The 24,253-nt window shown below is 43.0% G+C and overlaps 1 protein-coding gene across 6 annotated transcripts in view; it reads right to left on the reverse strand.

Moving 5' to 3' along the window:
- The window catches only part of DLG3 (discs large MAGUK scaffold protein 3), a 370,064-nt gene that overhangs the window by 11,687 nt on the left and 334,124 nt on the right, over positions 1–24,253 (reverse strand). For all 6 annotated transcript variants that reach the window (XM_044268852.1, XM_044268856.1, XM_044268854.1 and 3 more), the window contains 5 exons: positions 14,444–14,485; positions 14,304–14,354; positions 4,770–4,871; positions 4,144–4,316; positions 1,685–1,794 (listed from right to left, as the gene is read on the reverse strand). In XM_044268852.1, the coding sequence (XP_044124787.1) occupies positions 1,685–1,794; positions 4,144–4,316; positions 4,770–4,871; positions 14,304–14,354; positions 14,444–14,485 (478 nt within the window). The remainder of the gene's footprint in view (positions 1–1,684; positions 1,795–4,143; positions 4,317–4,769; positions 4,872–14,303; positions 14,355–14,443; positions 14,486–24,253) is intronic.

Here is a 24,253-nt window from a genome sequence, read left to right on the forward strand (position 1 = left end):
TTTTATGATAAGTATTATCTATTGTTGATGGATTTCATGCACTTTATATTATTACATGCTGATTGATGTGGGGGTTCATACATGAATTTGTGGTGATTCAGATGGGCATGAGCTGACACACGGCTTATATGGCCCAGATTTGTTGTATACAACGATTTTAAATTTTTTATGTTGTGTCTGTTACCTGAATAAACTTATATTTTTGTAGATGTGCGGCTCCCATTTCGGTATTCTTTTTCTCTTTTGTCATATTGTGCTTCATATACCGAGGGCCGGCACTCTTTTCATTATTGGATGTGCCCCTATCTTCTTTGATTGCATAAATATCCCACATGTGACCCCATTTTGGAAAGAAGACACCCCAAGGTATTCAATGAGGGGCATGGCGAGTTAGCGGAATTATTTTTTTTTGGGCACAAGTTAGCGGAAATTGAAAAGTTTTTTAGTTTTTTCTCACAAAGTCTCCCTTTCCGCTAACTTGGGACAAAAAGTTAAATCTTTCGTGGACTCAATATGCCTCTCAGCGAATACCTTGGGGTGTCTTCTTTCCGAAATGGGGTCACATGTGGGGTATTTATACTGCCTTGGCATTTTAGGGGCCCTAAAGCGTGAGAAGAAGCCTGGAATATAAATGTCTAAAAAAATGTACGCATTTGGATTCCATGAGGGGTATGGTGAGTTCATGTGAGATTTTATTTTTTGACACAAGTTAGTGGAATATGAGACTTCGTATAAAAAAAAAAAAAAAAGTGAATAAAAAAAAAAAAATCCGCTAACTTGTGCCAAAAAAAAAAAAAAAAGTGTAAATGGAGCCTTACATCGGGGTGATCAGGGAGTGTATATGGGGTGATCACCCCCTGTCAGGCTCCATTCAGACGTCCGTATGTGTTTTGCGGATCCGATCCATGGACATGGACAGGGGGTGATCAGGGAGTCTATATGGGGTGATCAGGGGTTAATAAGTGACAGGGGGGGTGTAGTGTAGTGCTACTTATTACAGAGCTACCCGTGTCCTCTGGTGGTCGATCCAAGCAAAAGGGACCACCAGGTAGCAGGTATATTAGACGCTGTTATCAAAACAGCGTCTAATATACCTGTTAGGGGTAAAATAAATAAATAAATATCACATCTACAGCCTGTCAGCGAACGATCGCCGCTGGCAGGCTGTAGATCCACTCACCTACCTACCGATCCTGTGAACGTGCGTGCCTATGTGCGCGTTCACAGGAAGTCTTGCGGCATGACGCGTAGATGCGCGACTCTGCCTGAGACAGCCGCCTCCGGACCGCGATCCTGCGTTAAGCGGTCAATCACTGCACTCAGACAGGTTTGGGGTTTATTTACTTTTATAGGCTGTTACTTATTTTTAAGGAAAATTTCCAGCTTAAAACTTAGATTTGTAGCTGTCCATTTTTGGTTATTTTATGAGGATGTGTACATATAACTTTAGACCTAAGTGGTATGAACTGTACACATGATAAAATGTTAACTTTAAACGGTGTGGCACATACAGCTTTCTGCTTGTTACACTTTTACCCACTAATAACATTTATGCACTTATTAAAAATTTACATCTTGACACAAAATTGCATGAATGTGTCTAGTGCTGAATGGCATTTTGACAAGGTGCTGGGTGTCTACTTTTAGAGAGAGATGAGAGAGAAAGCAATAAGTGGTCACTTACATGAGTGCTTCTACCGATTTTGGTTTGATAAAAATAGCAATGGGAAAGAGTTGTGCTTGTTGTAGTCGTTTGATAGCATTCCCAGATACATCAAGAATGCAGTGCTTTCCCTGTGAACGACAGTACATTACAGCTTAAAGGGGTTATCCCATGACTAATGTAAAAGTGAAAATCAGACATCATATAGTAAATGACAATCTCTAACAAAGCTACAACCAGCCCTGTCCCTCACGTGGATCCAGAGATTCATTGCTCTGCTAGATTTACATCAAGCTGAAAGCTCAGGTGGAGTGTCTTTTCTGCTGCAGCTAGGGGGGCTCAGCTCTCCCCATCACAGCTCAGGAGGTAGTTGAAAGATGAGCATGTGAGGCCTTCTACGTAAGTGGGGGAAAAAAAAAAAAAAAAAAAAAAAAGGAAAAGAGGAAGGTGGCGCTATACAGATAAACTGTATTGAATAACTCCGTGGCTATGCGAAATGTTTAATTACTGGCAATCACAAAAGTGTTCAGATCCAGGGGCTGGTTTGAAAATTGTAGAATATTTTTCGTGGGACAACCCCTTTAACCTCTTAAGGACACAGGGCGTACCTGTACACTCTGTATTTCCGATCACCGCCAGAGCAGGCACCCTGGGACAATGCGCGGGGGGGTGCCTGCTCTGACGATCGCAGCAAACCACAGGTCAATTCAGACCTGTGGTTTGCTGCGTTTCTGGGTTATTCGGGGGACCAGATAACCCGGAACAGGATGGTGATCAGTGGTGTGATAATACACCACCAGTCACCATCCTGAGGTGATGGTGACATTACCTTGAAAAAAGAGAGGCTCCGGCACCAAGCGTGGCCCCTGTCTCCGGTGACATTACCTGTCAGGATCACTTCTGGATGGCTGAAGGGGGGACGTTTTAAATTATTGCCTAGATCTCCAGACCCAGCACCCCCCTTCTGACCCGCCACACTAAAAGGTATTTAGGGAAAGGTTAGGTTAGGCATGGATATTACGGGAAAGTTTGGGGGGGGGGGGGGGGGTTACATCACCCTAATCAGGTTTGAAGTTTGAATTTCTTTATTTTATTTTTTCAAATTTGTGGGCTTTTTTTAAAATTTTATTTTCTGTTAGTTTTAGGGATAAGTACGCGAACACCCGTGCCCCCACACAAACACGAACACTAAATAAAGATTTCCACACATGCACACACACTCCCCTATGGCCCACTGGATGTTCTCGACTCAGAGTCCAAGTGAGGATGAGGATGACCCCATTTTCCTTTTGTCATCCGCGTCATCATCTAGCGATGATGAGCCACCAAGGTGGCGGAGACACCACCAGGCGAAGCAAGGGGACCGCCATGCCAGCGACCCTGTGGCCCAGACTAGTACAAGCAGCTCTGGGGCCCATACTAGTTTTCCGGACCACCAGAGCCCCCTACCGGTGAACTTGCATGGTGTACCCCAGAGCATTTTGAGCCTGCAATTCCTGACTTTGTTGGCCAAGCAGTGGGCTTCACTGAATATGACTATTTTAGTCTTTTTTTCAGTGACCACTTTGTGAATCTGATGGTGGAGCAAACGAACGTGTTCGCCCAACAGTTCGTTGCTCAACACCTCCTTTTTGGCTAGGGCTGGTGGCTGGACTCCGGTCAGTGCAGCCGAGATGAGGACGTTTTGGGGACTCGTGCTGCACATGGGCCTAGTCAAAAAAATAAAAATACACAGTGTCAGGCATTACTGGAGCGGGGACGTCCTCTACCAGACCCAACTTTACAGTAAAGCCATGACATGTACCTGGTTTGAGGCCATCTGGAAATGCCTGCATTATGGAGATAATGTAGCATGTCTTCTCCCCCCCCGCCCCCCCATAACTGTGGAATACCTAAAGGGGTTAACAACGTTAGTAAAAATCAGTTTGATACCTTGAGGGGTGTAGTTTCTAGAATTGGGTCATTTTGGGGTGGTTTCTATTATGTAAGCCTCAAAGTGACTTCAGACCTGAACTGTTCCTTAAAAAGTGGGTTTTTTGAAAATTTCAGAAAAATTTCAAGATTTGCTTCTAAATTTCTAAGCCTTGTAACGTCCCCTAAAAAAAAAAAAAAAATGTCATTCCCAAAATGATCCAAATATAAAAGTAGACATATGGGGAATGTAAAGTAATAACCATTTTTGGAGGTATTACTATGTATTATAGAAGTAGAGAAATTGAAACTTGGTAACTTGCAAATTTTTTAATTTTTTTTGAAAATGTGTTCTTTTTTTTATAAATAAAAAATAATTGACTCCATTTTACCAGTGTCATGAAGTACAATATGTGACGAAAAAACTATCTTAGAATGGCCTGGATAAGTAAAAGCGTTTTAAAGTTATTCTCACAAAGTGACACTGGTCAGATTTGCAAAAAAAATGGCTGTGTCCTTAATGGGTTAACTTCACAGAATAGATAAATGACAGACACTTCAACACTTACCCTTTCAGCCACTGCCCGTACAGACTGAATACTAGTCCCATAAAGGTTGTCATTAAACTGTCCGGCCTCTATAAATTTGTTGTCCTGAATGTCTTTTTCCATCTGCTCCCGAGAAGAAACAAAATGATAGTCTTGCCCATCAATTTCAGCCTCCCTTCGAGGTCGTGTTGTGTCTGCAGTGAGTAATTGATAAGCATTAGTAGGTCAGGAAGTTGCTTAAAGGGGTTCTGCACTTTGTTTAAACTGATGATCTATCCTCTTGATAGATCATCAGCATCTGATCGTCGGGGTCCGACATCCGGGACCCCGCCGATCAGCTGTTTGAGAAGGCAGTGACGCTCCAGCAGCGCCGAAGCCTTCTCAGTTTACTGCAGGCCCAGTGATGTCACGACTAGTATCACTGGCCTGGGCGCAGCTAAGCTCCATTCCCTTGAATGGAACTTAGCCCCGCCCAGTTGATACAAGTCGTGACATCACTGGGCCTGCGGTAAACAGTGAGAAGGCCGCGGCGCTTCTCAAACAGCTGATTGGCGGGGGTGCCGGGTGTCGGACCCCCGACGATCAGATGCTGATGATCTATCCAGAGGATCATAATCATAGTGCTATAAACACAGACACACACTTACGTGGGACACAAGAACCAAACTTGTGAGGAAATTCAGAAATCAGGTCATCATTAATTCTATCCTTCAGTGGACCCAAGATAATGACTGGTCTGGTGTAATGGACTAGGAACAAAATTACACAGCATTAGCAAATTTTCCAGAATACAGATCTAAATAAAAAGACCACCTGTCGGAAACCCTTTCTCCACAGTATGCTGTCCAAGAATATTATTTTGCTGTACAAATACCTAGAACTGCAAAGATTTTAACTACCAGTGACAGTCACATTAAAAATGGAAAAACCTTTCTAAATGTGTCATTTTTATTGTAGATTTCAAAATGATGTCTAAAATAAATGTAGCTGAAGCACAAGTCAGGTGACTCAAGTGCATTTTAACTCCTCAGTGGAGTAACTTCTTTCCTTGATCTAGCAATCGTGGGTGGTGTCACCGCACTAAGACCTCTGCCGATAAAAAGTTTGATAAGGGATTGTGACAGAGTTTTGGAAAATTTAGCAATCCTATAAGGACTAGTAACATTATTTCCCCTTGTGTGCCAGCAGTCATTCTTTTCAGTGATTCTTTTCAATGATCATTACTATTAATCGGTAATTGGATTTCCCATATAGCCTTCACAACAGCACTAAGCAGGAGGTTACCCCGCCTCCCAGGGACAGGAAACAATGTGAAGAACAAAGATTTAAAAGCCTCCTCTCCTTTACCTTCTCTAGTAAATATTCACAGTAAAAAAATCTTTAATATTCAAAATTACGAATATATATCACTATATTCTAAATATTCACGAATTTTCAAAGTACCTATATTTGCGATAAAAAAAAAATTCTGCCCATGAAGTGGACATTGCTCTAGTTGAATGTACTTTCAAACTTGAAGGTCGAGAGAGCCCTTATCCTTTTTATACCATAGAAATTGTCATTTTTATCCAGAGAGATGTAATTTTTGAGGACCCTTATTTTGCCCTGCGTATTGGACTAGAAGACGATCAGACTTCCTCAGATTTTTAGTGGCCTCCAGATAAGCCAGGACACATCCCTGGACATCCAGGTGGTGAAACTTTTTAGGCAGCTGATTTTTTAGCCTGAGGGCAAAAGGTGGGCAATGATATTTCTTGCTGGCAGTGAAATTTTGAGAATGCCTTTGGTAAGAAAGAGTGCTCATGTTATTTTATTATCAAAAATAAATGGATTTTTTGTACTCGCCGTAAAATCCTTCTCATAGTAGGCATTGGGGGGACACAGCACCATTGGTATATGCCCAGCTGCCATTAGGAGGCTGACACTAGAAACAAAAAGTGTTGGCTCCTCCCAGGTGGGCTATACCCCTCTGCCAAACCTGAGAGACCTCAGTCGATACAAAAGCAGTAGGAACACAACACCTGAACCAAAAAAGAAAAACTGAAAGCCAACGAGTCTTCAACTGGGGAGACCCAACGACCACGCAGGCAACGACGGGACCACAAACAAGAAGAAACTCAAAAGGGTGGGATCTGTGTCCCCCAATGCCTACTACGAGAAAAGGATTTTACCGTGAGTAGAAAAAAAATCTATTTTTCTCGTGCATGGCATTGGGGGACACAGCACAAAAAGGGAGTCCGAGCGACGGAAGGGTTCCGTGAGGCGAAGATACAGGCGAAGAGCCCGAACAACATCCAGGCAATGGAGGGACTTCTCCCGAGGGTGAGAAGGATTGGGGCAGAAAGAGGGAAGGACGATTTCCTCATTAATATGAAAACGAGGAGACCACCTTCGGCAGAAAGGAAGGAACCAGGCGCATAACTACCTTATCCTGATGAAACACCAGGAAGGGCAAACGGCAAGAAAGCACCGCCAGTTTGGAGACCCGGCGGATGGAGGTAACGGCCACAAGAAAGGCCACCTCTAACGAAACAAACATCAGAGAGATCTCTGCCAAGGGCTCGAAGGGCGTCGAGGACGAGATACAGATCCCACGGCTCCACCAGGAAACGAACGGGAGGAACTCGGCGGGCAATGCCCTGTAGAAAAGTCCTCACCTGAGCCTGTGAAGCCACAGGACGCTGGAAGAGGACAGACAGGGCCGAAATCTGCCCCCTGAGGGAAGCCAGGCGAAGACCCTTCTCAAAACTGGGCTGAAGAAAGGCCAGAATGTTAGGGACGGAAAAACGGAGAGGACGAAAACTCCCGGACTCGCACCAGGCAAAATACGCCCTCCAGGTCCGGTAGTAAATGCAGGCCGACTGGGGCTTGCGAGCGTGAAGCATCGACTGGATGACCGAATCAGAGAGTCCACGGGCCTTCAGGACCGCGGTCTCAATAGCCACGCCGTCAAACGAAGCTGAGGTAAATTCGGGTGGAACAGAGGGCCCTGAGAAAGGAGATCATGGCGCAGAGGAAGTCGCCACGGAACGACAGGGAGCAGGAACACCAGATCTGTGTACCACGCCCTGCGGAAGCCAACAGGATCGCCGGAACACAGGCTGCCTCGAGACGCTTGAGGACCCGGGGCAGGAGAGGAATGAAGGGGGGGGGGGGGGGAACAGATACAGAAGGTCGAACTGAGGCCAAAGCAGAACGAGGGCGTCGACCGTGAAAGCCTGAGGGTCCCTGGATCGCGCGACATAGCACGGAAGCCTGTGATTGAGGCGCGACGCGAAGAGATCCACGTCCAGAGTTCCCAGGAGTGGAATTGGGAGTAGGGAATGGCTTCGAAAGAGGCCACCATCCTCCCCAGGACGTGCATACACTTCCTGATGATCAGAGGGGACGGGCTGCGAAGACGGGAAACCCCCGCCTGAAGAGAGGCAATCTTTTCCTGAGGAAGGAACACCCGCCCGAGGAGTGTCGAAAATCATGCCCAGAAAGAGCATCCTCCGGCAAGGGACTAGAGAGGACTTGGAGTAGGAGATGAGCCACCCGAATCGGGCAAGAGCCGAGAGGGTGATGTGTAGGCTGGACCGGTTGTCCTCCAATGACGGGGCCCGAATCAGAAGGTCGTCCAGATAGGGCACCAAGGCGACCCCCCTGGCTCGGAGTAGAGCCACGAGAGACGCTAACACCTTGGTGAAAACAATTGGGACGTGCAGATAAGCGTCCTGGATGTTGATGGACGACAGGAACTCGTCCGCCTCCAAGGAGGCGATCACTGACCGGAGGGATTCCATACGAAAATTATGGACCCGGACGAAGTGAAAACTCTCAGGGTAGAGAGGGAGGGAGAAGGGGACTACAGGTTCCCGGCATGGATCCGGATCCCTACTTACCTGATCCGACGTCTTCAGGCGCGGCAATGACCACCCCGTCGGCGGACTCAACACGGGTACCATGGGCCCGCCGGAATTCCACTGCGGAAGCAGTTTCAAGAAGGGACTGGGTGGCTGCCAGGTACCAGAGTACGCAGGTCATGTCCGCCTCCTATGGACACTAAAACTAGACAGGTTTCTCGGCTTTGGCAAAGGGGTATAGCCCATCTGGGAGGAGCCAACACTTTTTTTTGTTTCTAGTGTCAGCCTCCTAGTGGCAGCTGGGCATAGCACCATGGTGCTGTGTCCCCCAATGCCATGCACGAGAAATTAAGATAAGGAGGTCTACAGGACAATGCTTGTATTTCTCCTATTCTTTCAGCCGAGGTGATGGCTATTAGTAAAGTGTTTTTTATGGATAAGAGCCTAAGGCTGGATTCACACGAGCGTGTCCGGATTAGGTCCTGATGCGCCCCGGTGTATTGCGGCAAACCCGCGCGTGTAGGAACGTAATTGCAGTCAGTTTTGACTGCGATTGCGTTCCGATGCTCAGTTTTTATCGCGCGGGTGCAATGTGTTTTGCACGCGCGTGATAAAAAAAATGACTGTGGTACCCAGACCCAAACTTCTTCACAGAAGTTCAGGTTTGAGTTCGGTGTTGTGTATATGTTATTATTTTCCCTTATAACATGGTTATAAGGGAAAATAATAGCATTCTGAATACAGAATGCTTAGTAGGTGATCAATTGAGGGTTAAAAAAATAAAAATAAAAAATTTAATTATTAACCACCTCCCGACCGCTGTACGCGTATATGCGTCCGGGAGGTGGTTGCTTTATTCCTCCTGGACGCATATACGCGTCTTCTCGCGAGACGCGAGATTTCCTGTGAACGCGCGCGCGCGCTCACAGGAACGGAAGGTAAGCGAGTGGATCTCCAGCCTGCCAGCTGCGATCGCTCGCTGGCAGGCTGGAGATCCGAATTTTTTAACCCCTAACAGGTATATTAGACGCTGTTTTCATAACAGCGTCTAATATACCTCCTACCTGGTCCTCTGGTGGTCCCTTTTGTTAGGATCGACCACCAGAGGACTCGGGTAGGTCAGTAGAGTCGCACCAAACACCACACTACACTACAGCGCACCCCCCCCCCCCCCCCCCGTCACTTATTAACCCCTGATCGCCCATGATCACCCCATATAAACTCCCTGATCACCGCCCTGTCATTGATCACCCCCCTGTCAGGCTCCGTTCAGACATCCGTATGATTTTTACGGATCCACGAATACATGGATCGGATCCGCAAAAAGCATACGGACGTCTGAATGGAGCCTGACAGGGGGGTGATCAATGACAGGCGGGTGATCACCCATATACACTCCCTGATCACCCCCTGTCATTGATCACCCCCCTGTCATTGATCACCCCCCTGTCATTGATCACCCCCCTGTCATTGATCACCCCCCTGTCATTGATCACCCCCCTGTCATTGATCACCCCCCTGTCATTGATCACCCCCCTGTCAGGCTCCGTTCAGACGTCCGCATGATTTTTACGGATCCATGGATACATGGATCGGATCCACAAAACACATGCGGACGTCTGAATGGAGCCTTACAGGGGGTGATCAATGACAGGCGGGTGATCACCCATATACACTCCCTGATCACCCCCCTGTCATTGATAACCCCCCTGTAAGGCTCCATTCAGACGTCCGCATGTGTTTTGTGGATCCGATCCATGGATCCGTAAAAATCATGCGGACGTCTGAATGGAGCCTTACAGGGGGGTGATCAATGACAGGCGGGTGATCACCCATATACACTCCCTGATCACCCCCTGTCATTGATCACCCCCCTGTAAGGCTCCATTCAGACGTCCGCATGATTTTTACGGATCCATGGATCGGATCCACAAAACACATGCGGACGTCTGAATGGAGCCTTACAGGGGGGGTGATCAGTGACAGGGGGGTGATCACCCTGATCATCCCCTGTCATTGATAACCCCCCTGTAAGGCTCCATTCAGACGTCCGCATGCGTTTTGTGGATCCGATCCATGTATCCATGGATCCGTAAAAAATCATGCGGATGTCTGAATGGAGCCTTACAGGGGGGGTGATCATTGACAGGGGGGTGATCACCCTGATCATCCCCTGTCATTGATAACCCCCCTGTAAGGCTCCATTCAGACGTCCGCATGCGTTTTGTGGATCCGATCCATGTATCCATGGATCCGTAAAAAAATCATGCGGATGTCTGAATGGAGCCTTACAGGGGGGGGGTGATCAGTGACAGGGGGGTGATCACCCTGATCACCCCCTGTCATTGATAACCCCCCTGTAAGGCTCCATTCAGACATTTTTTTTGGCACAAGTTAGCGGAAATTTTTTGGTTTTGTTTTTTGTTTTTGTTTTTTCTTACAAAGTCTCATATTCTACTAACTTGTGTCAAAAAATAAAATCTCACATGGACGCACCATATCCCTCACGGAATCCAAATGCGTAAACATTTTTAGACATTTATATTCCAGACTTCTTCTCACGCTTTAGGGCCCCTAAAAAGCCAGGGCAGTATAAATACCCCACATGTGACCCCATTTCGGAAAGAAGACACCCCAAGGTATTCCGTGAGGGGCATATTGAGTCCATGAAAGATTGAAATTTTTGTCCTAAGTTAGCGGAAAGTGAGACTTTGTGAGAAAAAAAACAAAAAAAAATAAAAATCAATATCCGCTAACTTATGCAAAAAAAAATATTCTAGGAACTCGCCATGCCCCTCATTGAATACCTTGGGGTGTCTTCTTTCCAAAGTGGGGTCACATGTGGGGTATTTATACTGCCCTGGCTTTTTAGGGGCCCGAAAGTGTGAGAAGAAGTCTGGGATCCAAATGTCTAAAAATGCCCTCCTAAAAAGAATTTGGGCCCCTTTGCGCATCTAGGCTGCAAAAAAGTGTCACACATGTGGTATCGCTGTACTCAGGAGAAGTTGGGGAATGTGTTTTGGGGTGTCATTTTACATATACCCATGCTGGGTGAGAAAAATATCTTGGTCAAATACCAACTTTGTATAAAAAAATGGGAAAAGTTGTCTTTTGCCAAGATATTTCTCTCACCCAGCATGGGTATATGTAAAATGACCCCCCAAAACACATTGCCCAACTTCTCCTGAGTACGGCGATACCACATGTGTGACACTTTTTTGCAGCCAAGGTGGGCAAAGGGGCACATATTCCAAAGTGCACCTTTCGGATTTCGCAGGCCATTTTTTACACATTTTGATTGCAAGGTACTTCTTTACACATTTGGGCCCCTAAATTGCCAGGGCAGTATAACTACGCCACAAGTGACCCCATTTTGGAAAGAAGACACCCCAAGGTATTCCGTGAGGGGCACAGCGAGTTCCTAGAATTTTTTATTTTTTGTCACAAGTTAGCGGAAAATGATGATTTTTCTTTTTTTTTCTTTACAAAGTCTCATATTCCACTAACTTGTGACAAAAAATAAAAAATTCTAGGAACTCGCCATGCCCCTCACGGAATACCTTGGGGTGTCTTCTTTCCAAAATGGGGTCACTTGTGGGGTAGTTATACTGCCCTGGCAATTTAGGGGCCCAAATGTGTGAGAAGAACTTTGCAATCAAAATGTGTAAAAAATGCCCTGCAAAATCCAAAAGGTGCACTTTGGAATATGTGCCCCTTTGCCCACCTTGGCAGCAAAAAAGTGTGACACATCTGGTATCGCCGTACTCAGGAAAAGTTGGGCAATGTGTTTTGGGGTGTCATTTTACATATACCCATGCTGGGTGAGAAAAATATCTTGGCAAAAGACAACTTTTCCCATTTCTTTATACAAAGTTGGCATTTGACCAAGATATTTTTCTCACCCAGCATGGGTATATGTAAAATGACACCCCAAAACACATTCCCCAACTTCTCCTGAGTACGGCGATACCAGATGTGTGACACTTTTTTGCTGCCAAGGTGGGCAAAGGGGCACATATTCCAAAGTGCACCTTTTGGATTTCACCGGTCATTTTTTACACATTTTGATTGCAAAGTTCTTCTCACACATTTGGGCCCCTAAATTGCCAGGGCAGTATAACTACCCCACAAGTGACCCCATTTTGGAAAGAAGACACCCCAAGGTATTCTGTGAGGGGCATGGTGAGTTCCTAGAATTTTTTATTTTTTGTCGCAAGTTAGTGGAATATGAGACTTTGTAAGAAAAAAAAAAAAATCATCATCATTTTCCGCTAACTTGTGACAAAAAATAAAAAGTTCTATGAACTCACTATGCCCATCAGCGAATACCTTAGGGTGTCTACTTTCCGAAATGGGGTCATTTGTGGGGGTTTTCTACTGTTTGGGCATTGTAGAACCTCAGGAAACATGACAGGTGCTCAGAAAGTCAGAGCTGTTTCAAAAAGCGGAAATTCACATTTTTGTACCATAGTTTGTAAATGCTATAACTTTTACCCAAACCATTTTTTTTTTTGCACAAACATTTTTTTTTTTATCAAAGACATGTAGAACAATAAATTTGGCGAAAAATTTATATATGGATGTCTTTTTTTTTGCAAAATTTTACAGCTGAAAGTGAAAAATGTCATTTTTTTGCAAAAAATCGTTACATTTTGATTAATAACAAAAAAAGTCAAAAATCGGTCATAAAATGTGATCTGATCTTCATCTAAGTCACAACAATAGACAATCACAGTCTGCTTAAACTAATAACACACAAATAATTAAATGTTACCATTAAATGTTTTTATTGAACACCCCATGTAAACATTTACAGTGCAGGTGGAAAAAGTATGTGAACCCTTGGATTCAATAACTGGTTGAATCTCCTTAGGCAGCAATAACTTCAACCAAACTTTTCCTGTAGTTGCAGATCAGACGTGCACAATGGTCAGGAGTAATTCTTGACCATTCCTCTTTACAGAACTGTTTCAGTTCAGCAATATTCTTGGGATGTCTGGTGTGAATTGTTTTCTTGAGGTCATGCCACAGCATCTCAATCGGGTTGAGGTCAGGACTCTGACTGGGCCACTCCAGAAGGCGTATTTTCTTCTGTTTAAGCCATTCTGTTAAATTACTTCTATGCTTTGGGTCGTTGTCCTGTTGCAACACCCATCTTCTGTTGAGCTTCAGCTGGTGGACAGATGGCCTTAAGTTCTCCTGCAAAATGTCTTGATAAACTTGGGAATTCATTTTTCCTTCGATTATAGCAATCCGTCCAGGCCCTGACACAGCAAAGCAGCCCCAAACCATGATGCCCCCACCACCATACTTCACAGTTGGGATGAGGTTTTAATGTTGGTGTGCTGTGCCTCTTTTTCTCCACACATAGTGTTGTGTGTTTCTTCAAACATCTCAGCTTTGGTTTCATCTGTCCACAGAATATTTTGCCAGTACTGCTGTGGAACATCCAGGTGCTCTTGTGCAAACTGTAAATGTGCAGCAATGTTTTTTTTTTGGACAACAGTGGCTTCCTCTGTGGTATCCTCCCATGAAATCCATTCTTGTTTAGTGTTTTACGTATCGTAGATTCGCTAACAGGGATGTCGGCATATGCCAGAGACTTTTGTAAGTCTTTAGCTGACAGTCTAGGATTCTTCTTCACCTCATCGAGCAGTCTGTGCTGTACTCTTGCAGTCATCTTTACAGGACGGCCACTCCTAGGGAGAGTAGAGGCAGTGCTGAACTTTCTCTATTTATAGACAATTTGTCTTACCGTGAACTGATGAACAGCAAGGCTTTTGGAGATCCTTTTATAACCCTTTCCAGCTTTATGCAAGTCAACAATTCTTAATCGTAGGTCTTCTGAGAGCTCTTTTGTGCGAGGCATCATCACATCAGGCAATGCTTCTTGTGAAAAGCAAACCCAGAACTGGTGTGTGTTTTTTTATAGGGCAGGGCAGCTGTAACCAACACCTCCAATCTCATCTCATTGATTGGACTCCAGTTGGCTGACACCTCACTCCAATTAGCTCTTGGAGATGTCATTAGTCTAGGGGTTCACATACTTTTTCCACCTGCACTGTGAATGTTTACATGGTGTGTTCAATAAAAACATGGTAACATTTAATTATTTGTGTGTTATTAGCTTAAGCCGACTGATTGTCTATTGTTGTGACTTAGATTAAGATCAGATCACATTTTATGACTGATTTGTGCAGAAATCCATATCATTGCAAAGGTTTCACATACTTTTTCTTGCAAATTTATAAGAATTGGAGTATAAAAAAAAAAAAAAAAAAAAAAAAAAAAAAAAAATTTAAAATAAAAAAGCTGACGTAAAGCACATTTACTTACTTTCTTGTCTAGTCACTGGCTCATATGAAAGAATAGTGTCTTCTTGTCCCTCTGTAGAGCAAAGTAAACCATTCTCAATAGGGAAAAATGGATGAAAAAGTGACAAAAAACTAACATGCATATGATTTACGGTGACTTACTGGAGCTGCTCTCGCTGTCACTGGTATTTGATGTTACAGCTTCTGTAAAGTAAAAGAAAGCCGTTAATAGGAGATAGAGAACCAAACAAGTCACAAGGAAAGCAATAAACAGACAATACAGGGAAGGGCTAGGTAACAGAAAACACACTAAGAACACCAAGCTCTACAAAGCAGCACTACCTAGATATCTACACCATCTATGCTAGTGCATCTAACAATTATTGGTGGTGGAAGCTGTCCAAATTACATAGTCAATCTGGGATAGCATGCAAAGCTTAGTGTTAACTATATATGTTACTTTCTTTAATGGTTTAAGCCTTTTAAACATTATGGACACCACATCACCAATTGGCACAAACTGATGAAATTGCAACAAATCCAGTTCAGAGCAATTTCCTAACGTTCAAGCTAAAGCTTTGTTCGCATCTATGTTGAAGCCTTCGCCGCAGATTCCATAAAAAATGCTGGGCAAAATAAATACGTAATTGACTTTTTATTCCAAATAAAAAATAAAATAAAAAACACTTAAACATGAGACTAGTGAGCTGGTAACTGTCCCGTACTCTAAATGGAACAGAGTGGATATCTACATACTAGTCTACCTCGAAGCACTCATCTATGCTGCAACAGATCCTTTTATGCATAATACATACCACAAAGTATCCTGCGCCCCCTTCCCAGACCTAACAGGACATGCCCCAAAGCAGACAACCCAACTAAGAACAGCAACTTTCTCACACTGAGGAACTTACTCAGACTCTTTGATCCATAATAATCGTCACTTAAGCCAGGGAAGTCCTGATATTACAGACAAGAAAGAAGAGAAAGACAGAGACAGTGAGAGACAGCCAGCTAGAGACAGCGTTAGGAAAAGCTACCCAAAAGAAAAAGTATTACACGTCGCATTCTCCTTAGGTGACAAATATGGAAGAGTAAAAGGAAACTTGTCCAAAAGGAGGAAGATGCAACTGACCCCATTAATATATCTGCATTAGAAAGTGCCACAGATTACTGAAGAAAAGAAAAAAAAAAAAAAAAAAGAAGAAGAGCACTACAAAAGGAGAGGTGAAAGAAAAGATCAGGAACGTCAAAAACCCACTGGCCCCTTTTACAAAATGGATTAAATAAAGTTTGGAGCAATAATACATCTATATAGTTACAGAAAGATGTGTATTAATCATCTTATACATGGCATAAATATAGCATTCTAATCCATGTATGGCACCTGTGCAAGATCTCACATCTCAATATATCAAAGGCAGCTCTTCTGATCAGCATTTATAGAAGAAATACTGCAGGCAGCACATACTAGATAGGAGTCCGTAAAAGGGTATAGCTACCAAAAATCAGCACAAAATGGTAACAAAACCATATTCTCTGACAAGTGGTAATCCACAACACAATACACCCCCATAATAAACTTGCAGATACTGGCACAGTTCTCAGAGACATGTGCCCATCACCATGAAAGCAGAATGATTGTGTGCAATGTGTGCCACAATAAACCAAATGGCCCCTACTCCTGTGCCATGTCATCATTAGAAAGCATTAATTAGGTCATCTAGGACTCAAAATGTATAGGACTCAAAATGTATAGCCTATCTTCATCAGATCTTGGGGGGGGGGGGGGGGCGCAACCCAGTACCCCTCACTGATCAGCTGTTTGAGGACGCCCTTCATAGTTCACTAGGCACAGCTCAGTGCCATTCACTGGAATGTACCAAGCTGTAATACCAGGCACAACTAAAAGTAAAACATGTCCTGGGGAACTTTGTTAGGCCCAGAGATCTCAATTACCTAGTCAGTCTTGGAGAGGCAGGGATAGGACAAGGTGAGCCCCCCCTTCCTTTCCTTTGTCTGCCACACTATCACCACTGATTGAAGTGTCTAAAGGTTAGAGTTCTCTCAGCCTTCTGGTGCTGGAGTAACAGCCATACTTCAGTTGGTAATCAAATGAGCACACAAGCTGTACCCATGTAATCCCCGTCACGTACACACAAGTTGAGAAAGTCACCCTTACCACATCGTACATGTGCATGATAATGCGGAATGGGGTCAAAGAGGTTGGCTAGTTTATATTACTAGCTACACATGTACACAGCTAGTAATAAGAGTTATTAAACCACAGGGTGGATTTGACTTAAATCAAAATGATTTAAATCACAATTTAAAATCACTAGTCAGTAAGGCTTGATTTAAATCATAGTTTTCTACATAATGACTAATTCTTGCTGGTATAACTTATAATATGCAAGTAGATGAAGATTTTTAGAATAACAACTTTTCATATTAGTTTGATGAGGTTGATTCTGCATTCATAGGTTTGTACAAGTTAGGATTAAGGTATTTTTCTCAGAACTGCAAAAGTAAACCGAGCATCTGTGATAATATCTTGTAGGCAGAGAAACTGCCCAATAATCTTACAAAAACCTCTGGAAGAGGGCCTTATGCCTATCCCCTGCATGCTTAAACTCCTTCACTGTATTTGCAGCTACCACTTCTGCAGGAAGGCTATCCCATGCATCCACTACTCTCTCAGTAAAGTAATACTTCCTGGTATAACGGTTAAACCTTTGCCCCTCTAATTTAAAACTATGTCCTCTTGTAGCAGTTTTTCTTCTTGTAAATATTCTCTCCTCTTTTACCTTCTATCATATCCCCTCTGCCTCGTCTTTCTTCCAAGCTATACATGTTAAGGTCCTTTAATCTTTCCTAGGAAGTTTTATCCTGCAATCCGTGTACTAGTTTAGTAGCTCTTCTGTGAACTCTCTCCAAAGTATCAATATCCTTCTGGAGATATGGTCTCCAGTACTGAGCACAATACTCCAAATGAGGTCTCACTAGTGCTCTGTAGAGCGGCATGAGCACCTCCCTCTTTCTACTGGTAATGCCTCTCCCTATACACCCAAGCATTCTGCTAGCATTTCCTGCTGCTCTGTGACATTGTCTGCCTACCTTTAAGTCTTCTGAAATAATGACCCCTAAATCCCTTTCCTCAGATACTGAGGTTAGGAATGTATCACTGATTTTATATTCTGCTCTTGGGTTTTTACGCCCCAGGTGCATTATCTTGCACTTATCAACATAACATTTTAGTTGCCACTATTTTGACCATTCCTCTAGTTTTCCTAAATCCTTTTCAATTTAGTGAATCCCTCCAGGAACAGTAACCCTGTTACAAATCTTTGTGTCATCAGCAAAAAGACACACCTTACCATCGAGGCCTTCTGCAATCTCACTGATAAAGATAATAAACAATATGGGTCCCAGAACAGATCCCTGAGGTACCCCACTGGTAACAAGACCATGGTCTGAATATACTCCATTGACTACAACCCCCTGTTGTCTGTCCCTCAGCCACTGCCTAATCCATTCAACAATATGGGAGTCCACATACAGCCTTATTCTAAATAAAATACTACTCTTCATTTCATGATGGAATAAACTTTGGATGGTAATATATATATATATATATATATATATATATATATATATATATATATATATATATATATATATATATATATATTTTTTTTTTAATCATTGATTTTTATCCACCCTGTTAAACTATCAGCACTGATGTCTGATATGACTAGTTCATGTTTACACATAGGTCTCCTGACCCACGTGCTGGAGTAGCGCTGGGAACATGGCCATCAGCAGCCTCCATTCACTTACAGTAATGTTGGGGATAGTTTAATAATGCTTATTACTACCTGCATGCCTGTGCAGTTACCAGTACGTGCAGCTAGTAAGGAGATTTGCAGGAGAGGCTTCTAGGGCTGTACAGTTGCCTAAGCAAACAGATCTCCCATCCTTCCACAGATCACAGGATAACTGGAAGTACTAAAGGAACTGCTCATCAAATCAGAGCGAGCAGCACCTATTGTGCCATACCAAACTATTGCATAAAAAGACAAAGGAAACCGTTTCTGATGGGCGTTAACCTGCATGAACAGTAGAATGACTATTAAAATGCATTACACGGGACATTATTATACTGTGCATCATATCCCATCATTGCCACACAAATACATAGAAGGATATTGTTGGGAATTTTCTAATTATTGAAAACGCAGGGAAGTTTTCAAATCAACTTGGTCTGCCCTATCAGATTTTGTTTGTTCTTCATGGGCTCTTACATGCACTGATTAATCTCACCTAAACTTGGTACCTATACACTTCATGATCCAACTTAAAATACTGGGGGAGTTGTCAAGTCAAGGGTTCTAATAAAGTCATTGTTTTTTGATGCATTACTGTGGAGGCACTGCCTGTCATCCCAAAGCAACCAATCACAGCACAGATTTGTTTTACTACATCACTACTTCAGGTACATTCATATGATGGATTTTAAAAATCTGCGTACAAAATTCAGCACAGTTTTTCGAGCAGTTTTTGATGGGGGTTGTTTGATGCTTCCCATTCATTTCAATGGAGATTCAACATGGATTCCAGCCCAAGATCGGGCATGCCGCTTCTTTTTTCCCCACATGAAAAAAAAAAGCAACTGATACTTCCCATTGAAATGAATGGGAGGCTGTTTTGAGGAGTTTTTGGGAGCTGGCTTTGAGGTGTGTGAACTGGACCTTACAATGTTTAACAACCTGTGGCTCTCCAACTGTTGCAGTACTACAATTCCTATTATGCCCTAATGGCTGAAGCTGTTGAGGTATGATGAGAGTTGGACATTTGTAACAGGGGAGAGCCACAGGTTGAATGAACATGGGTCAACAGAATTCTAAGCAGTGCAGTATCTTCCCTCCCAACATTTGAAAAGGCTAAAGAGACAATAGTAGTGGCGCACCCATATTGCCCCCATAAGTACTCCCCTGTACTATTAAAATAAATGAATACTCCACCTGGGGTCCTTTCCCCAATGACTGGAGAACATCCTGCACTCCTTAGTGACACATTGTGTAGAAGGAGCATAGAGGCCAATCTGTACCCCTCCTACACAGCCCAGCAAGCATGATGTGCCACCGCATCGCACTTGGGGAGAGCACAGGCCATGAATGGTGACGCAGGGACCTTTACTATTGCATTTAACCATCTCCGCTTCTCAGGATGCAGGAACAGTTGAAATTGGGACATACCTCAGCTGTTCCAGGACCGTTGGGAGGTTTGCTGTAGTAAAATGAATGATTAGCTGCGATTGGTTTCTATGGGCAACAAACAGTTAATCTTTTAGACAGCACGTGCAGGAAGATAAGAGGCAGACTGAAATGCAGGGGAGATGTAAAACCCAACAGACTATGTACAAGGGCACCCCCAAAACGTGTGTACAAGGGCACCTCCAAAACATTTACCAGAGGAAGGGAAGCGGGGGAAAAGAAAAAAGCATAGACATCTGGCGGTGACTTATCGACTAGAGTAGGGATGGCCAACCTACGGCTCTCCAGCATGCTCAGACTGCCTATGGCCGACAGCAGGGCATGGTGGGAATTGACCTCCACCGTACATGTACAGCACTTAATGGGGTTGTCCAGGTTCAGAGCTGGATCCGATCCATGTATCCGTAAAAAACATATGGACGTCTGAATGGAGCCTTTCAGAGGGGTGATCAGTGACAGGAGGGTGATCAGGGAGTGTATATGGGGTGATCACCCCCCTGTCACTGATCACCCCCCTGTAAGGCTCCATTCAGACATTTTTTTGGCCCAAGTTAGCGGAAATATTTTATACCACTAACTTGTGTCAAAAAATAAAATCTCACATGAACTCACCATACCCCTCACTGAATCCAAATGCGTAAATTTTTTTTAGACATTTATATTCCAGACTTCTTCTCATGCTTTAGGGCCCCTAAAATGCCAGGGCAGTATAAATACCCCACATGTGACCCCCTTTCGGAAAGAAGACACCCCAAGGTATTCCGTGAGGGGCATATTGAGTCCATGAAAGATTGACATTTTTGTCCCAAGTTAGCGGAAAGGGAGACTTTGGCGAGTTTTTCTATGAACTCGCCATGCCCCTCATTGAATACCTTGGGGTGTCTTCTTTCCAAAATGGGGTCACATGTGGGGTATTTATACTGCCCTAGCTTTTTAGGGGCCCGAAAGCGTGAGAAGAAGTCTGGGTTCCAAATGTCAAAAAATGCCCTCCTAAAAGGAATTTGGGCAGCTTTGCGCATCTAGGCTGCAAAAAAGTGTCACACATGTGGTATCGCCGTACTCAGGAGAAGTTGGGGAATGTGTTTTGGGGTGTCATTTTGCATATACCCATGCTGGGCGAGATAAATATCTTGGTCAAATGCCAACTTTGTATAAAAAAAATAAAAAAAAGGGGGAAAAGTTGTCTTTTGCAGAGATATTTCTCTCACCCAGCATGGGTATATGTAAAATGACACCCCAAAACACATTCCCCAACTTCTCCTGAGTACGGCGATACCAGATGTCTGACACTTTTTTGCAGCCTAGGTGGGCAAAGGGGCACACATTCCAAAGAGCACCTTTAGGATTTCACAGGTCATTTTTTACAGATTTGGATTTTAAACTACTTACCACACATTTGGGCCCATAGAATGCCAGGGCAGTATAACTACCCCACAAGTGACCCCATTTTGGGTAGAAGACACCCCAAAAAAAATAAAAAAAAAAAATAATAATTTTCCGCTAGCTTGTGACAAAAAATAAAAAGTTCTATGAACTCACTATGCCCATCAGCGAATACCTTAGGGTGTCTACTTTCCGAAATGGGGTCATTTGTGGGGTGTTTGTACTGTCTGGGCATTGTAGAACCTCAGGAAACATGACAGGTGCTCAGAAAGTCAGAGCTGCTTCAAAAAGCGGAAATTCACATTTTTGTACCATAGTTTGTAAACGCTATAACTTTTACCCAAACCATTTTTTTTTTTACCCAAACCATTTTTTTTTTTAATCAAAGACATGTTGAACAATAAATTTAGCTAAAAATTTATATATGGATGTCGGTTTTTTTGCAAAATTTTACAACTGAAAGCAAAAAAAAAAATCGTTAAATTTCGATTAATAACAAAAAAAAGTAAAAATGTCAGCAGCAATGAAATACCACCAAATGAAAGCTCTATTAGTGAGAAGAAAAGGAGGTAAAATTCATTTGGGTGGTAAGTTGCATGACCGAGCAATAAACCGCTAAAGTTGTGGAGTGCCGATTTGTAAAAAAAAAAGGGCCTGGTCACAAGGGGGGTATAAACACGTGGTCCTTAAGTGGTTAAAGTGGGTTTTGAAAATATTCTGAAAAATTTCAAGATTTGCTTCTAAGCCTTCTAATGTCCCTAAAAAATAAAATGGCATTCACAAAATGATCCAAACATGAAGTAGACATATGGGGAATGTAAAGTAATGACTATTACATGAGGTATCACTATCTGTTTTAAAAGCAGAGAAATTAAGATTTGGAAAGTTGTGAATTATTCTAATTATTTGGTAAATAGGATTTAAAAAAAATAAAATTACAAATATTGACTGAAATTTACCACCATCATGAAGTAAAATTTGTCACGAGAAAACAATCTCAAAATGTCTTGGATATATAAAAGAGTTTCAAAGTTATTACCACATAAAGTGACACGTCACACAATTGCCAAAAAACGGCCTGGGGCTTTATTAAAGGGGGTTCTCCTGGAATTAAGAAAATGAAAATACTTAAATATTACTTTATAACAAACTTATTCACAAATACCTTTCATTAGTTATAATGGCACTTTTGTCTGGGGAGCATTCATCAGGGGAAACAAAATGGCCGCCATCCTATTAGTACACACAAAACCTGTCCTAAATCACACAGGAGGACAAGTTACCTCGCAGCACTAGAGAAAAGAGCTGCCTCATTCTCTCTGCCCTACTGGTTAGTCATTTCTATCCTGAATACAACTGATAAGAATTTTAGCTGTATCTCTGGTAAATTTAATACAGAGAGGATGGACAGGACAGACTATGGTAATGGAGACGGCATACTCTCATGTCTCCATCTTCTGTATTCCCACAGAGATCTACCTGTATTCAGGATCATAATCCCTGACAAGTAGAGTATAGAGAGGAGGAAGAAGCAGCTCTTTACCTCAGTGTTGTGAAGTAACTTGTCCTGCTGTGGGATTAGGACAGGTTTTGTGTACTAATAGGATAGCAGCCATTTTATTTATTTCTCCTAATGGATTGCTCTCTAGACAAAAGGAGCCATTATAACTAATCAAAAGGTATTTGGGAATATATTTATCAAAGTAATTTTTTAGTATTTTCACTTTTTTAAAGGGGGTTATCCGAGTTACTTTTTTTGCTCTATGTTCCTAACTAAGCAAATGTAACAGCTTTCCAATTAACTCACTATATCTCCAGTGGGTGGTTTACCAGAGTTGACTGAGGGTCACATGACCTGTGATGTCAGCTTCTCTCCCTGCTCTGATAAAGGTCATGTACAAGCCTGTAAACCAGACATCACTGTGCTGCGCCCCCCGACGTCTGCTCTCTCTCCTAAGATTCTTAACCCCTTCAGCTGCACATACTGGCTAGCTGCAGTAGTGACAATTCTGGGCACAGGATCTGACAGACTAGAGAGCATTGCACAAGAAGGTAGTGGGAATCCTGTGTGTATTAGCAGTGTCATTATACAAGTGGGACTTTTAGTTCTACACTTACAAGTTGCTGTTGATTCTCCCAGCACTCAGGGCAGCTCTTGTATCCACTCCCTTAGCAGTGTCATTATACAGCTGGGAATTGTAGTTCTACACATACAACATGCTGCTGAGTCTCCCAGCAGGCAGACATGTCACTCAGGGCAGCTCTTGTATCTACTCCCTTAGCAGTGCAGGGGGAAGGGCAGAGATTGTTTTTATTGCATGTAAACAAAGGGCCAGAAAAGAACCAGGGAAATGAGGAAATATATACAGTACAGACCAAAAGTTTGGACACACCTTCTCATTCAAAGAGTTTTCTTTATTTTTATGACTATGACAATTGTAGATTCACACTGAAGGCATCAAAACTATGAATTAACACATGTGGAATTATATACATAACAAAAAAGTGTGAAACAACTGAAAATATGTCATTCTAGGTTCTTCAAAGTAGCCACCTTTTGCTTTGATTACTGCTTTGCACACTCTTAGCATTCTCTTGATGCGCTTCAAGAGGTAGTCACCTGAAATAATCTTCCAACAGTCTTGAAGGAGTTCCCAGAGATGCTTAGCACTTGTTGGCCCTTTTGCCTTCACTCTGCGGTCCAGCTCACCCCAAACCATCTTGATTTGGGTTCAGGTCCGGTGACTGTGGAGGCCAGGTCATCTGGCGCAGCACCCCATCACTCTCCTTCGTGGTCAAATAGCCCTTACACAGCCTGGAGGTGTGTTTGGGGTCATTGTCCTGTTGAAAAATAAATGATGGTCCAACTAAACGCAAACCGAAAAAGTGTAAAACAACTGAAAATATGTCATATTCTAGGTTCTTCAAAGTAGCCACCTTTTGCTTTGTTTACTGCTTTTCACACTCTTGGCATTCTCTTGATTAGCTTCATGAGGTAGTCACCTGAAATGGTTTTCACTTCACAGGTGTGCCCTGTCAGGTTTAATAAGTGGGATTTCTTGCCTTATAAATGGGGTTGGGACCATCAGTTGCGTTGTGGAAAAGTCAGGTGTATACACAGCTGATAGTCCTACTGAATAGACTGTTAGAATTTGTATTATGGCAAGAAAAAAGCAGCTAAGTAAAGAAAAAAAAGAGTGGCCATCATTACTTTAAGAAATGAAGGCCAGCCAGTCCGAAAAATTGGGAAAACTTTGAAAGTGCAGTCACAAAAACCATCAAGCGCTACAAAGAAACTGGCTCACGTGCAGAC

This window comes from Bufo gargarizans, chromosome 9 (genome assembly GCF_014858855.1).
Source record: "Bufo gargarizans isolate SCDJY-AF-19 chromosome 9, ASM1485885v1, whole genome shotgun sequence".
Lineage (NCBI taxonomy): Eukaryota > Metazoa > Chordata > Amphibia > Anura > Bufonidae > Bufo > Bufo gargarizans.